The sequence below is a fragment of the Chelonoidis abingdonii genome, chromosome 1 (assembly GCF_003597395.2).
Source record: "Chelonoidis abingdonii isolate Lonesome George chromosome 1, CheloAbing_2.0, whole genome shotgun sequence".
NCBI classification, from domain to species: Eukaryota; Metazoa; Chordata; order Testudines; family Testudinidae; genus Chelonoidis; species Chelonoidis abingdonii.
This window is the reverse complement of record NC_133769.1, coordinates 115333036-115350881: the sequence shown is the minus strand read 5'-3', so window position 1 is coordinate 115350881 and position 17846 is coordinate 115333036. Positions and strand designations below refer to the sequence as shown.

General features: G+C 44.5%; 1 protein-coding gene across 8 annotated transcripts in view; it reads right to left on the bottom strand.

The window, feature by feature from the left end:
* Positions 1–464: 464 nt before the first annotated feature.
* Positions 465–17846, bottom strand: part of TMTC1 (transmembrane O-mannosyltransferase targeting cadherins 1) — a 214886-nt gene continuing 197504 nt past the window's right edge. For all 8 annotated transcript variants that reach the window (XM_032763965.2, XM_075069192.1, XM_075069198.1 and 5 more), the window contains 6 exons: positions 16308–16443; positions 13651–13795; positions 12944–13081; positions 12189–12311; positions 11112–11189; positions 465–10118 (listed from right to left, as the gene is read on the bottom strand). In XM_032763965.2, coding sequence (XP_032619856.2) covers positions 9978–10118; positions 11112–11189; positions 12189–12311; positions 12944–13081; positions 13651–13795; positions 16308–16443 — 761 coding nt within the window. In that variant the 3' untranslated portion in view covers positions 465–9977. The remainder of the gene's footprint in view (positions 10119–11111; positions 11190–12188; positions 12312–12943; positions 13082–13650; positions 13796–16307; positions 16444–17846) is intronic.

The following is a 17846-nucleotide window of genomic DNA, read 5'->3' as shown; positions in this document are numbered from 1 at the left end:
ACTTGCTTACACATTTCTATAAAAATCTAGCCCAAAATGTCCAAGTGAAATATAAAAATGTCCGTTCTAAATCCTTTTTTTTGAGAGATGGCAGTAGGGGAGGAGCAAAGCGTGTTGGATTTTAAATAAGTAAAATGTAATAAAAAACCCCCAAACTTCCAAAAGACCCATTAGTTCAGAACATTATTCTGTGTGAGAAAATACAACCAACCTCCCTCCCCTCCCAACAAAACAGAATGACAGCTTTTTAGTTTGCCATTTGAGATTGAAATGTAGTTAGCACAAAAGTCCTATCTTTCCAGCTCTGGGTTAGTTCTCCACTTTGGATTAAGCTGATGTGCATCTTTAGAGGTGTGTTTAGATAATGCTACTTGATAAGGGAAAGAGCTAGCCACCACCTGTTAAGATTTTCAGCAAAATATGCATTTATAATTTGTAGTAAGCATGCTGAGTACTGCAGTAGGCAGAAACCAAAGTATTCATAGTTTATTTTATGAACTATATAAAACCAAAAGGAGAGGATGTTGCAACCATTAATTCGAGTAAGATCCATTCATCACAGGTTAACTTGCTCTATTTGTCTTCACAGTAAAATTTCCTTTTGGCTGAGGTAACCTATTGCATATGATTGGGCCATTACTGTTCCTTACCTACAGTAATGCCTTGATGAAGATACATGCCTTGATCCAGCAAAGCACTTTATGGAAGTAGTCTCACTGAAGCCAATAGGATTACTCGTGGGCTTAGAGCTACACACATGCTTAACTGCTTTGCAGCATCAGGGCTTTAGTCAATTCCCCAAGAACTGTGACAGGATACAGAATACAGTTTCTACATGATTATTTGGCATGGGTTTGGGCCATAAAGTGCTGGTTAGGGAAAGAGGGATTATTTAAATGAGCTCTTCCTCTCCCAAAAGTTTCCTTAAATCTTTTTTATGACACAACCTTTCATAGCTGTGATAGGCTGGGGTTAAACCGCTTTGCATATCAACATGTTGCCAGCCAAATGTACATTCTTGTGCGTTGGCAGGCAACTGAAATTTACAAGACCGAAGACAGGCAGCGATGACAATACAAAGAGCACAAACATGCCCTCTAGCCAAACCAACCATTTCATGCTGGGCTGGTTTCCCTGGGTTGCCCATCTGAGAAGCTAGCATTGTAACAGTACTGCATGTCTCCTGTTGGTCAGGGCCAACATCTTTTCCTGGATCAGGGAGGGACATAGAAATCTCTTCTACATTTACACAAGTACAAGTTTTAGCAGGATGGGATGGCCTTGATTGAATGCTCTTGTGATAATGACTCAGCCCTCCTATTAGGCCAGCCAGAAAGGACACACAAAACTTTTAGCTAAACAAACTCCCTTCCCCTCTCAAAGTATTCTTTAAAAAAATAAACTTTTTTTTTCCCATTTGAAAAATAATATAATTGGTCACATTTTAAAGCCACACGTGTGGGGCATGGAGACTGTATCTTCTTTATTTCTGTCTGTCTTACTTTTCTGAGGCTCAGTGTCTATTTTATACTATTTTTAAAAACAAAAGATCCTCCCATCCACTCTTTCCATAACACCTTCCCGCCTGCATTCTCAGCTGTCTTCGGCTAAGTCTCAAAGTGCTGTTGAGCTACAGGAAACTCATCTCAGAAAACTATGGCTCATGGGATAGCTTGCGGCATTGATACAAGCATCTTTATAAACAATAGCTCTGCCAATGTGCAGTACGTGATACTGTTCAATAGTATCTTTCTCACTCAGGACCCTAGCATGCCATGCGCAAAGGGCCCTTCCTTTGAGATGCTGAGCACCATCCTTAATCTCAGTGGAAGTTAATTGAGGGTGCCAAACACTTCACAGGATTGGGCGCTAAGGCCCCAGTTCTATAAAGTTATCCACACAGCCCATCTTGAGCCCCAGTGACTTCAATGAGTCTCTGTGTGGGCATAAGAATGGAAGTATTGCGTCAGACCAATGGTCCATCTAGCCTAGTATCCTGTCTTCTGACAGTGGCCAATGCCAGGTGCCCCAGAGGGAATGAACAGAACAGGTAATCATCAAGTAATCCATCCCCTGTCACCCATTCCCAGCTTCTGGTAAACAGAGATTAGGGACACCATCTCTGTCCATCCTGGCTAATAGCCATTGATGGACCTATCCTCCATCAACTTATCTAGTTCTTTTTGGAACCCTGTTATAGTCTTGGCTTTCACAACATCCTTTGGCAAGGAGTTCCACACGTTGACTGTGTGTTGTGTGACAAAATACTTCCTTTTATTTGTTTTAAACCTGCTGCCTATTAATTTCATTGGGTGACCCCTAGTTTTTGTGTTATGAGAAGGAGTAAATAACACTTCTTTATTTACTTTCCACACCAGTCATGATTTTATAGATCTCTATCATTTCCCCCCTTAGTCGTTTCTTTTAAGGATCTGCCCTTTGCAGGATCAGGGCGTGATTGAGCTTGAAGGGGAATTGAGTGGCTTAATCTCCGTGCTCTGCTTTGAAAAGTTGCACTTCTAACGGGAAACTTTGGTGTTGGTGCCAAGAAATTAGGTTCCGCAGAGCAAAAGGGAGAGAGCTTCACCTGTATGATGCCTCCTGTTCAACCCTTTCACATACCCTCACTGTAACGGAGTTACTCCCTCCATGGTACATAATGATGGAAAATCTGTGGTTCTCACTAAACGTTGGTCTTCCAATGGTTTAAAGTGCTCTGGACTTCTATGGGTATATGCACGTTGTCTGTGATCTGAAACTCTGTTATGAACTAACTAACATTCTACTGTGGGAGAACTGGTAAGCCTCAAAGACCACTTTAGCACTCACTTTGCCTGCATAGCCTTCTACGAGGCTTTGCCAGCCTGACTCCCAGGCAGGCCAATTCTGACTTAGTACCAAAAATTTTGGCTGCCCTATGGCAACTCTAATTCGGAGAGCCTGGCAATCCCTTCGCTATGTTAGGGAAAGCCTGACAGCCTGTAGCTACTTCATGCAAATAGCCTCAGAATAACAATTTCATTAGGAATCCACCATGCAGGCATGCCTTGATGTGAGTAACTGGACATGGGTGAGGCCTCATTTCTTGGGAAACAGGATTAGGGAGGTAAATGGATCAGCAGGATAGAAGCAGAATGTCCGTACTAGCTAAGATAAGGGGCAACACCTAGGGAACCATCTACAATGGGCAAGATAAATCTGGAAGATTAGGTAGAGTCAGTCATGCATGGACAGAGCTTGGTTGTACAGGGATTGGTTCCTACAAAGTGACTAAGCCAATCCCAAAATGTGTGATGCAATGTATAGTAAATGTATATAAAGGAAGAGGCTTGCTGTGTAACTTATTGGATGTGTGGTATGTCCTATACCCATGTCATACGCTTGAGTCTGATCAACTCAGTATAGCTTTGCTGCCAAATAACGAAACCTGAATGACAAGACTTGAGTCAGACTGAATTCTTGGGGAACTGAGTGGATGATGTCTTGGGGGAAACCCAGAAGTCACTAAATGAGTCTACAGCCATGATCAGGCTGGGGAGCAGAATCATCCAAGGATGAGTGACAAGAGAACTGCTGCTGATCTGTCCCTAAAAGACAAGTATGAGCAAGAACGCAGATAGAGGAGATAGAATGGCAAAATTATATTATTACCAGGTATGAACGGGTCCCCAAATGTGAACCCAGACACACACTTGCAGTTTACTTGGCCCTGGTTTGAATTGTTCACTTTATAAAGTGAAAATGATCAGGAGGGAGAAGCACAGGAATGCAAAGTCTCCATCAGTCCCCATCCAGCTGTTAGAGGCAAGCCCCTGGACATCTCCAGATTCCGATTGAGCTCCTGGGGGAAAAAAAAAACGCTTACTGACCTTCTGTAACTGTTGTTCTTCGAGATGTGTTACTCATGTCCATTCCACGTTAGCTGTTTGCATGCACCACACGTACTGTTGCCAGAGATTTTTCCCTCAGTGGGCTCTAGCACCATTTGGTGCTGAGGTAGTAAGGTGGATTGTGGAACAGACAGACATGAGCAACACATCTCGAAGAACAACAGTTACGGAAGATCAGCAGCTGTTTTTTCTTCTTGGAGTGCTTGCTCATGTCCATTCCACGTTGGATGACTCACAAGCAGTACCCAAGGAGGTGGGCTTGGAGTTCATGGACATGCATTCTATAACATTGCTCTCCCAAACTTGGTGTCATCTCAAGTCTGTTGGGTGATGGTACAGTGGGATCAAGTATCAGAGGGGTAGCCATGTTAATCTGTATCCACAAAAACAGATTGGTTGGTGGGTGCTGACCATCCTCACTATTTTTTTCCATGGGTGCTTGGAGTCAGTGCCTCACTTGATTGTCTCCACACTCGTAGCACTGTAAATCAGGAGCGATGCCAATGAAATCAGTGGAGTTATACTGGTATAAAATTAATGAACCACAGGTGGGTCACCAAAGGGGAAGCAGTCTAATGAGTGGTGCTGTGTTCACCAGCAGATGTAAACCCACTCTGACAAGCCAGGGAAGGCACGTCAGACTGGCACTGCCAGTAAGAATCTGAAACACACTTCTTGAATTGAAGAGGGTACTAAGCAGGGGTGAGTCTAGCTGGCATAGCTATACTGGCAAAGGCACTGTAGTGTAAACAAGGCCTGCGTTAACCACGTTTTTGGGCTGTTCATTTCCCTTGTTTCTTAAGGAAGATGTGTTAGTGAGGGGGCATGACTGGAGGGCACCTGTGGGAGGGAAATCATCTGCCACTTTAGTTGCCAGCTCTCCTGGCCCCACCGCGCCCCCAGTATGACTGGAAGGAACATAGGAAGAAAGGAGGATGGTAACTGATGGGCTGTGAGGAGCACATCTACCAGCTGGAGGCAGCAAGAGGAATAGCAGGAAGCCCCAGACTTTGTATCTACTTCAGGGAGCTAGTGTAAAGGAAGGGGCTCTGCACAGCTCTCTGCAGTACAAGAGTACTGTTCATGTGTGGAATGGACCATTCACCTCAGTGGGGTATACTCAGATGAATTAGGATTCTCCAAAGAGATGAAGAGTCTAACACAATAGCTCTGGGTGGTGTGAAATGACTCATTCCTCTCAATGGGAGTTCCCCTCTACCTCAGTTTCAGTTGTGGAATACCATTGCTCAAGGTAATCTCACTATGCATGTCAGTTTTAGAGCAACTGGAATATTAAAATCATCTTACTGGGGGGAAAGGAGACAGTATCTGAGTAAAGCCTGAACCAAATTACTCCGAACTTTCACCATTGCCCCTGTTGTGGCGTACCAATATCTTAGATAATCTCATTATGCATGTGGATTTTAGAGTACTATGAAAATTAAAAGAAGCTCATAATGCAGGGGAAGGACATATATTGGGAACCTCTTGATCAAATGGCCTAAATACGCACCTGAGGAATTTTCTGAGGCCAAGGAAGAAGGAAATGTGAAAGTAAGCATCTTTTTTAAGTTGAGGGGAGCATACCAGTCCCCTAAATCAAAAAGAGGACGATGGAGGCCAGGCAGACCATGTGGAACCTCAGTTTCTTAAGATAATTGTTGAGGCGACGCAGGTCCAGGATGGGACGAAGGCCCCCTTTGGCCTTTGGGATTAACAAATATTGGGAGTAAAACCCTTTCCCTCTCAATTTTTGAGGTACCTCTTCCACAGCCCTCACCCATAGGAGTGATCTGCACCTCCTGGTCTAGGAGTTGCTTGTGAGAATGGTCCCTGAAGAGGGACAGGATAGGGGGCAGGAAGGAATGGTGGATGAAAACTGAAGCATATAACCATACACCAATGTATTTAACACCCACTGGTCTGATGTGATGTGGGACCACGCCGGGCTGAAGTTGGAAAGTCAGTCCAAAAACAAAGGGTAGGAAGGATCCGAAGTGGGAACTGGTATAGCACCCTCGGGCACACCTTCAAAAGGCCTGTTTGGGCCAACTGGAGTACCTATGCAACCTTGGTATTGAGGTTGAAATGAATGAAAGCAGCTGATGGCACCTGCAACCTCTGTTCCTTCATTTGAACACGTCCTGTATCTTGGTGGTGGAACAAAAAAGTGGGCTGGCTGTTGAGGTCTGAAATGCTTTCTTGAAGTAGACGGAACATAGAGGCCCTGCGATCTGAGGGTAGCCCTTGAGTCATTCAGGCCATGGAGCTTTGTGTCCATTTGGTCTGAAAAAAACAAGGAGCCTTTGAAAGGGACCTCCTGAGGTAGCCTCAAGGACTGCAGCCAAGAGCATTGACTCATGGCCATTGCAAAGGCCATTGTCCCAGCCGCCACGCTGGCTGCATCCAGTGCCTGCTGGAGTGAGGCTCTGACAATGTTCTTTCCCTCTTCTAAGAGGGCAGAGAATTCTTGCCTTAAGTCCTGAGGCATGGAGTCTTTAAATGTGGACAGAGAGTCCAAGCGGTTTGCTGGTTTGAATACATTTTTCTTCCAACAGATCTGGTTTCTGTGAGTCCTTCTGTTTTGGGGTAGCACTTGCTTGGCCCTGTCCATCCCTCTCGTTGGTCGCCAATAAAACTAGAGACCCAGAAGGGGTGTGTGAGAAAGTATAAGTACTCGTACAGTTTGGCTGGCAAAGAGTATTTATTCTATGCCTGCTCTGAAGTGGGAGCAAGAGAAGATGGGGTCTGCACAGGGCTCTGACAAACTTAATACAGCCTCATTAATGGGTAGGACCACCTGAGATGGTGCTGCTGCAGCCTGAATGTCAATGAGGCTGTGGGACAATTTCTTGAACTCCTCAACCCCTAGCCCCAGGTTAGCCGCTATCCTCTTCAGAAGCTTCTGATGGGCTCTAAAGTCATCACATGGCAGCAAGCCGCTCGTCTGGGGCAGAGGAGGAAGAGGCCTGTACTGGGGGTGGGGGGCTTCTTCCTCTTCTTCAGCCTCAATTACCTACCTATTACTCAGGGTCCAGTGCCGAGTGGAGCGATGCAGAGACCCTCCTTTCAGAAGCAACTGACTATGACGAGTGGGATGACGGACCCGGTACGAGGGTAAGCCTCCCACGGGTTCCAGAATGGCCATTGCCTAGGCCACTGTCTGCCTGACCAGGCACCAGCGAGGGGACCCGCACCAGGATCTGGTGGCATGTAAGACGGATACCAGTGGTGGTTCTTGGGATGGGTGTAGGGCTCCACCTTGAACTCAGACAAAGAGTCCTGCCAAGGTGACCATGGGAAAGTGGTACCCCTCACTTCTGTCAATCAGTGTTCAGTATCTAGGGACCAGTGCCGGATAGGGATGACCTTGTAGAAGAAAACACGGTCAGTTTGCCCATGGAAGGTATGGAAGGTCCCGGTGCTGGGAAGGAGCTCAGATCACCATGCTTTTTCTGGCTCATGCTCATTTGGTTGCCAGTGGTTGTCCCATCAGAGTCAACGGTATTGGGAATGATAAGTCCCTGGCTGCTGCAAAGGCCTCCTGGGTTGAAGACACTGTGATTCTCCTGGTGCCATAATGACTTCTTGGTGTCGGCAGAGAGTCCCATACTAGACTCAATGTTCTGCACGGAGTTGATGGTTTTGCCATGGAACCGGGGGTGGAGGAGTGGCCCGATCTGGGTCACAGTCCACTGCCTTCTCCTTGTTTGCCTTTCTTTGGCACTTGCAAACGCCCTCTTTTGGAGTTCTGCTTTTTATGTTTCTTCCTTGACACTGGAGATGGAGAATGTTGCCAGGATATACACAGCACCAAGGACAAAGTGGTTAGTGCCGAATCTGAGCAGTTTGGCTCCAAAGTCGGTCTTAGAGCAGCTTCCATTAGGATAGTCCTCAGTCTAGCCTGTCTTTTTTCATACAAGGCTTAAGGTTCTGACCAATCTCTTATCTGAGCCTCTCCCAGACACTTCAGACAACTGGAGTGTGGGTTTCTCACAGGCATAGGCTTGCCACAGGAGACACAAGGTTTGAAGCCCAAGGACAGGGGCATGCCCTGTGGCAAAGGGAGCCCCTCAAGAATAAAGGAGCGCTTATAACTATCTACATTAGTATTATTTACACTACAACTATACTAAGACTAATAAACAAGGATACAGAGAAGAGACCATTGAAAAATGCCTTGCCGAAGCAAGAGGAGTTGTTCCAGCAACCATCATGGGTGGTAAGGAACTGAGAGGGTGTGGCACCAAAGGGCACTCGAGCTGGCCCGACAGATACCACTGAGGGAAAAATCTAATGTGGAACATACATGAGCAAGAACTCAAAAAAGAATCACCTGACTATGTGCAGGAGCCAAATTAATACTCTTCAGCATCACCTCAGTACTGAACAGAACCCTATGTGGTTATGCTTCAATCTTGCCATTGGATCCACTGAACCCACCCTGTGCTTGGGTGGTACCCTGTTGATTTCTAAACTCTTATTTCATGTCTGTGATTTTACCTACAAAAAGTGGCAATTAGAAATCAAACCTTCTAAATAAAGCAGACAGACCCACATTATCACATGATTATGCTTAACTATGGAAGCTTCTTTAATTTACTCCTGAATGCATTTAGAGCTCACGATAGTGACACCCTATTAGCACTGGTTAAAGCCATGTGCCATTGCCATGCAAGATTTCCCTGACCAAGCTGTATCAATGCACTTCAGTCCCAACTTGAACCACCTGCTATTAATTCCATGACCTGGGCTTCTCTTCAGCAAAGACATGGCAATCAGGCTGAAACAAACTGTATGATGGTTTCATGATGGGGGCTAAGATGAAAACAATAAACTTGTGAGATGAGCTGCTGTCCAGAGGGAAAGGGCAGGATATCACTGCACTGCCCCATCTAACCTTCTCAGCTACCTCTACTATAACAACAGATCAAATGCTCATCTCAGCTGAACTGGTGCAACCCTACATATCAATGGGCGTGGCACTGCTGTAATGAAAATTTGGTCCAACATCCAATTGCTTTAGAAATATCAGCAGGGAGAATTATTCAAACACAGCCTTGTGGTGCCATATTTTCTAACTTTATACAATAAAAGGAACAATCACAGGCCACATTGCTAGCTGTGAAGGATGTTGTCCATCTCTTATAAACAGAGTAAAATATATTAAACATTTTATAAGTTAAAAATAAATAACACTCAAAAATAAATGTCTATATTCTGAAGCAAACTTGCCTTTCCACTTAATATTTAAAAATATAGTTTTTTTGTGGTGGGGGAGAGGGAGGGAGGGAGGGAGGTGGACCCATTAAAGAATTCCACATTTCCATCAGACAGTTCCAATTTCTTCATAGAAATTATAATTCTGATTGGGTGAAAAAAGTCATGTGATTTCTGACAATTCTGTGATATCATGAATTTGAATAGTTACAAAAATGATTATCTTCCGAGTAAAACATTCAGCTGAGGTTTTTCCTCAAAAACAGCCCTAGTCAGAGAATCATCACTTTCAGAGACAGCCATATCCAGACATAATTCTCCATTTCCTTGGGGTCATTTTCCAGTCACTGTTGGAGACCTAAAAATGGCCACCATTTCTCCCAGCTTTAACCCTGTAACGACTTTTGATGCTCTCTGCTGATAACTGTCAGCATCGTCCTGGCTGAGGAGGACTTTATGGGGAATGTTTTAGAGACCATTAATAGTACTCCTTAAGTGGGTGAATGTTGACTAACAAGAGGCACTGCTCCATCCCTTGCCAGTGGATGAGAACTTTGCCTCTACTGCCCACCCAGCTTGGGAAGTGAGAGACCAGGACATCAAAGGTGCATCTCCCACTTACAGCACTCATGGCAGTGATATGCATCTAACCCAAACATAAATCTTGATTAAAACAGGGTTTTCACTCATTCTTCAGCATGCTCTATAGAAATGAAGGGTCTCCAGAAACTTTGGTGATGCACAAATGTGCGCCCCAAATTTGCCCTCCTTAACTCTGAGTCACATCACAGCTCCTCCTGTGTCACTTCTGCCAATGGGCTTCCACTTCTCTTTCTTCTGCAAGGGCCACGACGCTCCTTCCAGCAGCTACGTCTGATCTTTCTCCTGGACTTCCTGCATTCGTTTCTCTAAGCGATCCAGTTTAGCCAGATTCTCCTTCAGCAGCTTGCTGTTTGGAACCAGCTGTAAAGCTTTCTCATAATAGCTACGTGCATTGATGTAGTCTCCCTATAAAGGGGGAAAGAGAGTCATTCATATTCTCTGACATTGAAACATCATTGCCTGAGACCGGCAAGCTCCATAATGGATGGAGAAAGCAATTTATAAAGTGTGTTTGACATCTTTTGAAACAGCAACACTACACTCATTATTAAATTGGTCAACTGGTATTTCAGAAGAACTCACTCTGTGCCTAAGTTAGATCAATAGGGACATGGCAAGAAGCAGAGTTAAACAAGGCTATTATGTCCAAGCTGAAGATATGTATAATATGAGTTAAACTAATATCTTTAGGACATTCAGAAAAATATGCTACAATAATCATCAAGTATGAAATCACATGTCTTGTCAACATATTTCCACCAACTGGTGTCAGTATTATGCATTAGATACTATAATCAAGTGGATTAGGTAAGGCGGAATTTAAAGGGCTGATTCTCAACTGCATAGACTGGGAACACTTATCCAATAGTTTATAAACACACACTGTAGATTATGTGCTAAGCACAGCTTCACTAATGAAGGAGCACCTCTTTCAAAAGACAGACTATGCTCCCAGCCTTTCCATCTCCAATGTTTTCCTGACCAGTTCTTGAATTATCAACCTTTCTCGGAAAAGAGACAGCCCTTCAGGGTTCCATGTTGCTGCTGCTTTTGCCTCTGATTTATTGCTCAGTCCAGGTGCCCTCTCCCCCCGCATGTCGTATCTAAATCCACTGGATACTTGTGTGATGACAGCCATTTTGACCAATACACTAGGGACTGAACTAGAAACTTCCAGAGTTAAAGGTACAAATCTCTACAACTTGAGTTAGAGCCAGGATCTCTAGCTGGGGCTGTAAAAGACTCACATCCTCTTTGGAGCCAACTCAGCGGGCAACAAAAAAAGACACACTGAACAGGCACTACTTAGCTGCCTGAGGGCAAGTTCAGCAATGTATTAGAAGAACAGAAATAGTCCCTTGACTTGACAGCCTGCAGAAAAGCTAGAGATTTTCCTACCTTGATATGCTCAATCCCTCCCATGTTCATCCATGCCTGAGCTTGATCTGGATTCAGCTCCACAGCCACTTTATAGCTCTAAATAAATATGAAATGTCTTCAGGTTAAGATGCTTGTGTCCCTGACTAAAAGCCACATTAGGGGGGAAAAGACTCCCCCCACCAATCCCTTTAAAATACTGTTGTCTTCTTTCTTGATTTTTCTCACGTACAAAATGTGCATTGTTTCAGAGTGTTAAGTGGAGACGAATGAAGTGACCATTTCCCCGAAGGGCCTATTTGGGGGAATTTGCTTTGTCTGCAGAGTCCTGCAGGGAATCAAGGCAACTTCCAGGACAGTGCATTACCTTCTGCTGATCCTGACCTGCAGGGATGCTCTGCACTTTACAGCTACCTTCTGCACACGGCATTTACCTTATAAGAAAAGCATCTCCACAACTCCACATCAGCATGTGTGTGCAGGGAGGGAGAGAACATTGACAAGGTTTTATTATCTGAATGGCTGCAGTCTTTCTTACAACATGGATACCTGTGTGCAGATTTAACAAGGACTGTAGGTAGCTTCCCCCTATCCCTTTATTTTGCTTCTACAAAGGGAGGGGGAGGGGAATCATTAAAAGAATTTCTGGACTCTGAGGATCACCTCTATTTTTGAGATATCATAACAGATGAGGATTCAAAGAGCATCTGGACATTTATATGGATAACAAGTATACTCAGAGTTCTAATTAATTATAACAGAATATTTGGACAGGGTGTTAAACCTTATGATTCAGGACTTAAATTTATGATCTCTAATAGCTAGAGAGCTATCCCTGGTTCCACAAGTAATCTACCAAATTGGAGGGAGATTTTTTGTGTAGGAGTATTTCAAAAAGGAAAGAAGGCAGAGAGAACACTGTTGTAGTAACAATTTCATAGCTAAAGTTACTCCCCATAATCCTATATGGTGACTAGATGAGCTATATAAGTGAACAAGCACCATATATGTTCTCTGCAGAATATTAATTACAGCTAGTGAGCTCAGTTCTTGAACTATAAACATAGCCATGTGCTTTAGAGCGGTTACTTGTTATACCTCAAAAGCCTTGTCAAGAAGGTTTTGTTCTCTTAGCTGATTTCCTTTAGTAAAAAAGAGCTCCGATATGACTTTTGGATCCTTTGGTTTTAGCTGCAGAGCTTTATCTATAGCTTCAAGGGCCTGCAGAGAGAGAAGAGAGAGGGAGAGAGAGAGAGGACACAATATTCTATTCTATCCAGGTTCTTATGCTGCGCCCATCTCTATGATATTGGAGCACATGAACCACTGAGCAATATGCAGCATCACCACCCTGCTCCCCAAATTTCTGTTTGCTCGTGGACCTTTACCGCATTCAGAAACCTAAATTCTAGCACCTCACAGCCTGATTTTCCGAGATGCTGACCAGACCCCAGCAGCTGGAGTCAGTAGGAACTGAGTACTCATCACCTCGGAAAAAAAAAAAAAATCAAGCCTTTGGCCTTCAATCCTATTTCCTAGACCAGTGTTTCTCAATAACCCGTCCATGGATTGGCGCCGGTCCATGAGATTTTCCTGACGGGGTTTAAAAAGGCAGCAAGCCGGTCCCTGATATCAAAAAGTTTAAGAAACATTGACCAAGCTGAACAGAAGCATCTTATAAAGTAATCCAGCTATTGTGCATGCACAAACTATATCAGTCATGATGTGGCTACATGCCCTTGCTACGCATGTCTCAGGACAGGATCTAGCCTTTGGCTGTACAGAGATTAAAATTCATCTCAAACCCTTTGATTGTGTGTGGGGAGGACAGCAGCACACAGAGTTCCCAGTACCTTGCTGTAACGCTCCTGCTTGCTGTAGATTGCTGATAAAAGGCGGTAGCATTCTAGGCACTTGGCCTCTTCTGTCACAATATGGTTAGTCATTTTTTCAGCTTCCTTTGTTTGTCCCATCATTGCTAAAACCTGTGCCTAGAGATCAATGGTAAACAGAGTTTTCATCCCTTTTTATCACACTCCTCTCTTGTCACACATTGATGTCAAACGAGCTCTGAAAACTTAGGCTAGTCTGCTTGGCTGGTAAGATCAGAGTCAATACAGTAGCTCAGCTATCATGCACTACTAAGCCTGGGACCCAGCGTCTAGTCCTGGCATCCTGCTTTCTGGCAAGGCAGGAGGTGGGAGTGCTAACAGGCAGTGGTTCAGCAACACCTGGAGGACAGAAGGAATGACTGGCTGGCTCTGGAGCAAGTCACTTCTGGTCCTCCTCAGCTAGAATATGAGGCCTAACGGTGTGAGAAGAAAAAAGAGTAGGTGGTCAATTTTCTGGGCTTCGACACAGATGAGGAAGACCCCTTCCTGCCTCAGGACAAAATTAAAATCAAGACTTGCTCAGTTGCCTGCTCTATGGAAAGCTTATAGTAATTATCATCCATATGGAAAGAGAGCCAGGCTGAGGCTGAACCCCCTCAAACCTCCACGCCTTGGATAATATTTCTAAATAGTAACATACCCCTGCCACCAATGTTCTCTACACTCACCAGGGCCAGTCGAATCTCCTTGTTTGAAGGCTGCAGTGCTGTGGCTTCCCTGTAAACCTGTATAGCTTCTTTATACCGCCCCGTGTTGTAGTAGAGAGCTCCCAGTGGGGACAGAATTTCCGCCTTCCGCGATACTTTCAACGCTCTACATGTTGGGAAGAACAAAATGCCTTCAGGTGATGCTGGGATGAGAGCGTAAGACAAGAGTGGGATTGGCTGTGGGATTTGCCTCGGAAAGGTTAGTGCTTTGCACTGCCAGACCAGAGCCTGAGGGCTGGTCCCATTCTGACCTTTTGCTCCAAGCCAGCCCAGAAGGAAAGAGTGGTAGAGGCAGCATTCATAGTCCCTGGTGGGAGAAGGGAATGCCCTCAACAGCAATCCCACTGGCCTGATAATGAGCAGAAGGGACAGGCTCTGAAGGTAATGGAAATCTGCAGCTATGGTGCTGGAACTAAGGGTGCTGCCAGAGCCCCTGGCTTGAAGTAGTGTTATCATCCCAAATACATGGTTTCTGCCTTCAGCAACCACACTATAAAAATTGTTCCAGCACGACTGGCTGTGGGATGAGGGTGACAATGCAGGTAAGAAAAGGAAGGTGTTCCAACAAGGAGGCAAAAGAAAGTCCATCCCCTCTTACCCATTGGGAGGAAAATCTCAAAGAAGCTGTTTGTTCAGCACACAGTGCAGCGCTGTATTGTAGAACAGGAGATTCCCTGAAGAGAGCCTGGATTCCTGGAGGTGTAGGACTTGGCTCAGGATTGCCTGGCAGTGACATACTCTAATACAGATGCGACAGTCCCTCCCTGGAATGCTTTTAGTGTCATGTGAATGGCATTAACGGTTTTACTGATAACAACCCGTAACCACTGAGCTCATAAACAGAACACCCCTGCAGCTGACAGTAGCAGAGGATGTCCTGGGGCTGGGCTCAAGAGGAGCATAGCAAGGCACTTGCTGAACAGTCCAGGCCAGCTGATTGTCAATTGAATTATAGTGCTCTGCGCGCACTCAAAAACCAGCCAGACACAGCAACAATGATGAACATATTCACTCCCTCCATCTGAGTGACAGAAGAACCAACACTGCACTGGATGATTAAAGTGCTAACAAATCTTCGCAAGGTCTTGTAAGAAAGACTGGATGTGGGTGGAGACAAGTGAGGAGTCAGACTCCCGTCCTGAATCACGGACTCAATGGGTACATCTACACTGTGATAAAATACCTGTGGGCACCAAGACTTAGAGCCTGGGATCAGCTGGTTCGAACACGCGGGGTTGGGGATGCGGGACCAAAAATTGCAATGTAGATGTTAGGGCTTGGGCTGGAGCCCAGGATCTGAGACCCTCCCCATTCACGAGGTCTCAGAGGCCGGGCTCCAGCCTGAGCTCAAATCTCTACACTGCAATTGTATAGCTCCGCAACCCAAGTCACTTGACTCGGGCCAGCTGTGGCCATGCTGCAGGTCTTTTATCACAGTGTAGATGTACCCACAGACTTTAAGGCCAGAAGGGGCCATTGTATTCATCTAGTCTGACCTCCTGCACATGACAAGCCACAGAACCTCACTCACCCACTCCTGTACTAGGTATCTAACCTTTGGCTGAGTTACTGACAACCTCAAATCTTGATTCAAAGACTTCAAGATACAGAGAATCCACCATTTACTCTAGTTCAAAACAGAAAATGACCCATGTCCTATGCTGCAAACGAAGGTGAACCCCCCACAGGGTCTCTGCCAATTTGACCTGGGGAAAATTACTTCCTGACCCCAAATATGGTGATCAGTTAGAACCTAAGCATGTGGGTGAGACCCACCACCAGACAACAGGGAAAGAATTCTCTGATGTAACTCAGCCCTCCCTCTCTAGTGTTCCATCTCCCACCACTGGAGACATTTACTAATAGCTGTCATGGATGAGCTGTATGCCATTTTAGGCAACCTCATCATACCAACCCCTCCATAAACTTATCAAGCTCAGTCTTAAAACAAGTTAGATTTTTTGTCCCCACTGCTCCCCTTGGAAAGTTGCTCTAGAATTTCACTCACCTGATGGTTAAAAACCTTCATCTAATTTCAAGCCTAAACTTACTGATGGCCAATTTATATCCATTTGTACCTGTGCCAACAATGGCTCTTAATTTAAAGAACTCCTCTCCCTTCCTAGTGTTTTCTCTTTGATGTTTATTTAGAGAGAGCTGTCATATCTCCCCTCAGCCTTTGGCTGGTTAGGCTAAACAAGCCAAGCTCCTTAAGTCTCCTCTCATATGACAGGTTTTCCATTCCTCAGATCACCCTAGTAGCCCTTCTCAGCACCTGCTCTACTTTGAACTCATCTTTCATAAACATGGGAGACCAGAACTGCACCCAGTATTCCAGAGGAGGTCTCACCAGTGCCTTGTATTATGTCAATAACACTTCCCTGTCTCTACTGGAAATACCTTGCCTGATGCACCCTAGGACTGCATTAGCCTTTTTCAGGCTGCAGCATATTGGCAGCTCAGAGTCATCCTGTGATTGCACAGTACACCTAGGTCTCTCTCCTCCTCTGTTGCTTCCAACTGATACATCTCCAGCTTAGAGGGAAAATTCCTGTTGTTAGTCCCTAAGTGCATGACTACTTTGCACTATTAAGTTTCATCCTATTTCTATTACCTACCGTTTGTACCAAGCTTCAGCCTGTTTGTTCTGCCCCAGAGAGCGGTAGAGTCTGCCCAGGTTCACCATGGCCACGTAATGGTTTGGGCTGAGCCAGATGGCCTGCTGGTAGTGGGACACTGCTCTCTCAGGAGCCCCTGCAAAGCAAAATGCTGTTAGGTTGGCGCCTTATGGAAGTCTCAAAAGTTTCAGCACTAAATCAGGCTCCTGATTCTTTAGAATCACCATCATCAGTTGCAAAATACTCCTTTTATCAGCCTTCAGTGTACTTGGAAGGTGGGAACTATCATAAGAGAAAAATCCTGTCTCATCTCTTCTTGAAATTATGCACAAAGGGAAACTGTCATTCAAACAAGACTAAGGGGAAAATGAGATTCAGGAGTCTAACTTTAGGCACAAATTTACCCAGCTGTAAAAGACAGAGGCTGTAAACAAATGTAGACAGGACAAACAGCTCCAGTTTTAAAATGAATTTGGCTACTGAGGGAAATATTTTTTTGGTGATAGAAAGTGGGAGCAGCAAGTGGCTACTGGGTTACGAGCAGCAGTTGAAAGGACAGTTAGCCTCATAGGATGGGAACAGAGAGAAGTCGTCTTTCAAATCCAGGTAATCTGGAAAAAGAAAAATAGTAACTAAAAACTAATTTGACAATAAATATAGTCAAAACTTAGAGAAAGGGTATTTCAATCCTTCCCCTAAAGTGTTATCGCTTCTTTCCACTCAGAATTACTGTTGTGAAGGCTACATGGGACAAACACACATTTTTAATATTTGGCAAAAAAAGATTCAAATCCAGCAGCCACAGACAAGTAACAATAACCTACCCTGCAGTTTGCAAAAACGGTAGGCTACTGATTCCCTTTTGGGTGGCTGAGGGCACGCACAGCCTTTGCACTCAGGACTCAAAAGGCACCTGAGGCAGACTCCAACTGATTACTGATCCCCACACTGCTGCAGTTATTTCCAGGGTTTAGACTATATTGGTAGAAAATGCTTGTTTTGTAGAATATAATCAGGATGTCTATGTTTCAGAGGAACCATTGGGTGGCACTGTGTCACTGTATTTTACCTATCTACACACAAAATAACAAATGCGATTCTGAAATCCACTAGATCAAACACAAATACAAAACAAAATATTGTCCAAGTTACTTGAAAAACTATAATCATTCTTCTGTGCCTTGTGTTTAAAAAAAAAGCTGAAGTTCATTTTGTGCTGAAGAAAGGTGCCAGATTGCTAGTCCTGGGGAGTGAATTTGCATTTATAGTAATTTTATGTCTAGCCTTTCATACTGAAGGATCTCATCATACTTTATGCACATATACACTGCATATTAACTACAAAATAAGCATAGGTATAGTTGAAATCACCAATATCCCAGCAATGCAAATATGAAAACTTCAGCAGATGTTAACTCAGCTAGATTGCATATCTTGGGCCACATTCTCAGCTAGTGTAAATCACTGTAGAGGGAACTATGTCTATTTGCAGCTGCTGAAGCTCTGTCCCTTCACATGTTTTATGACAAACCATTTCAC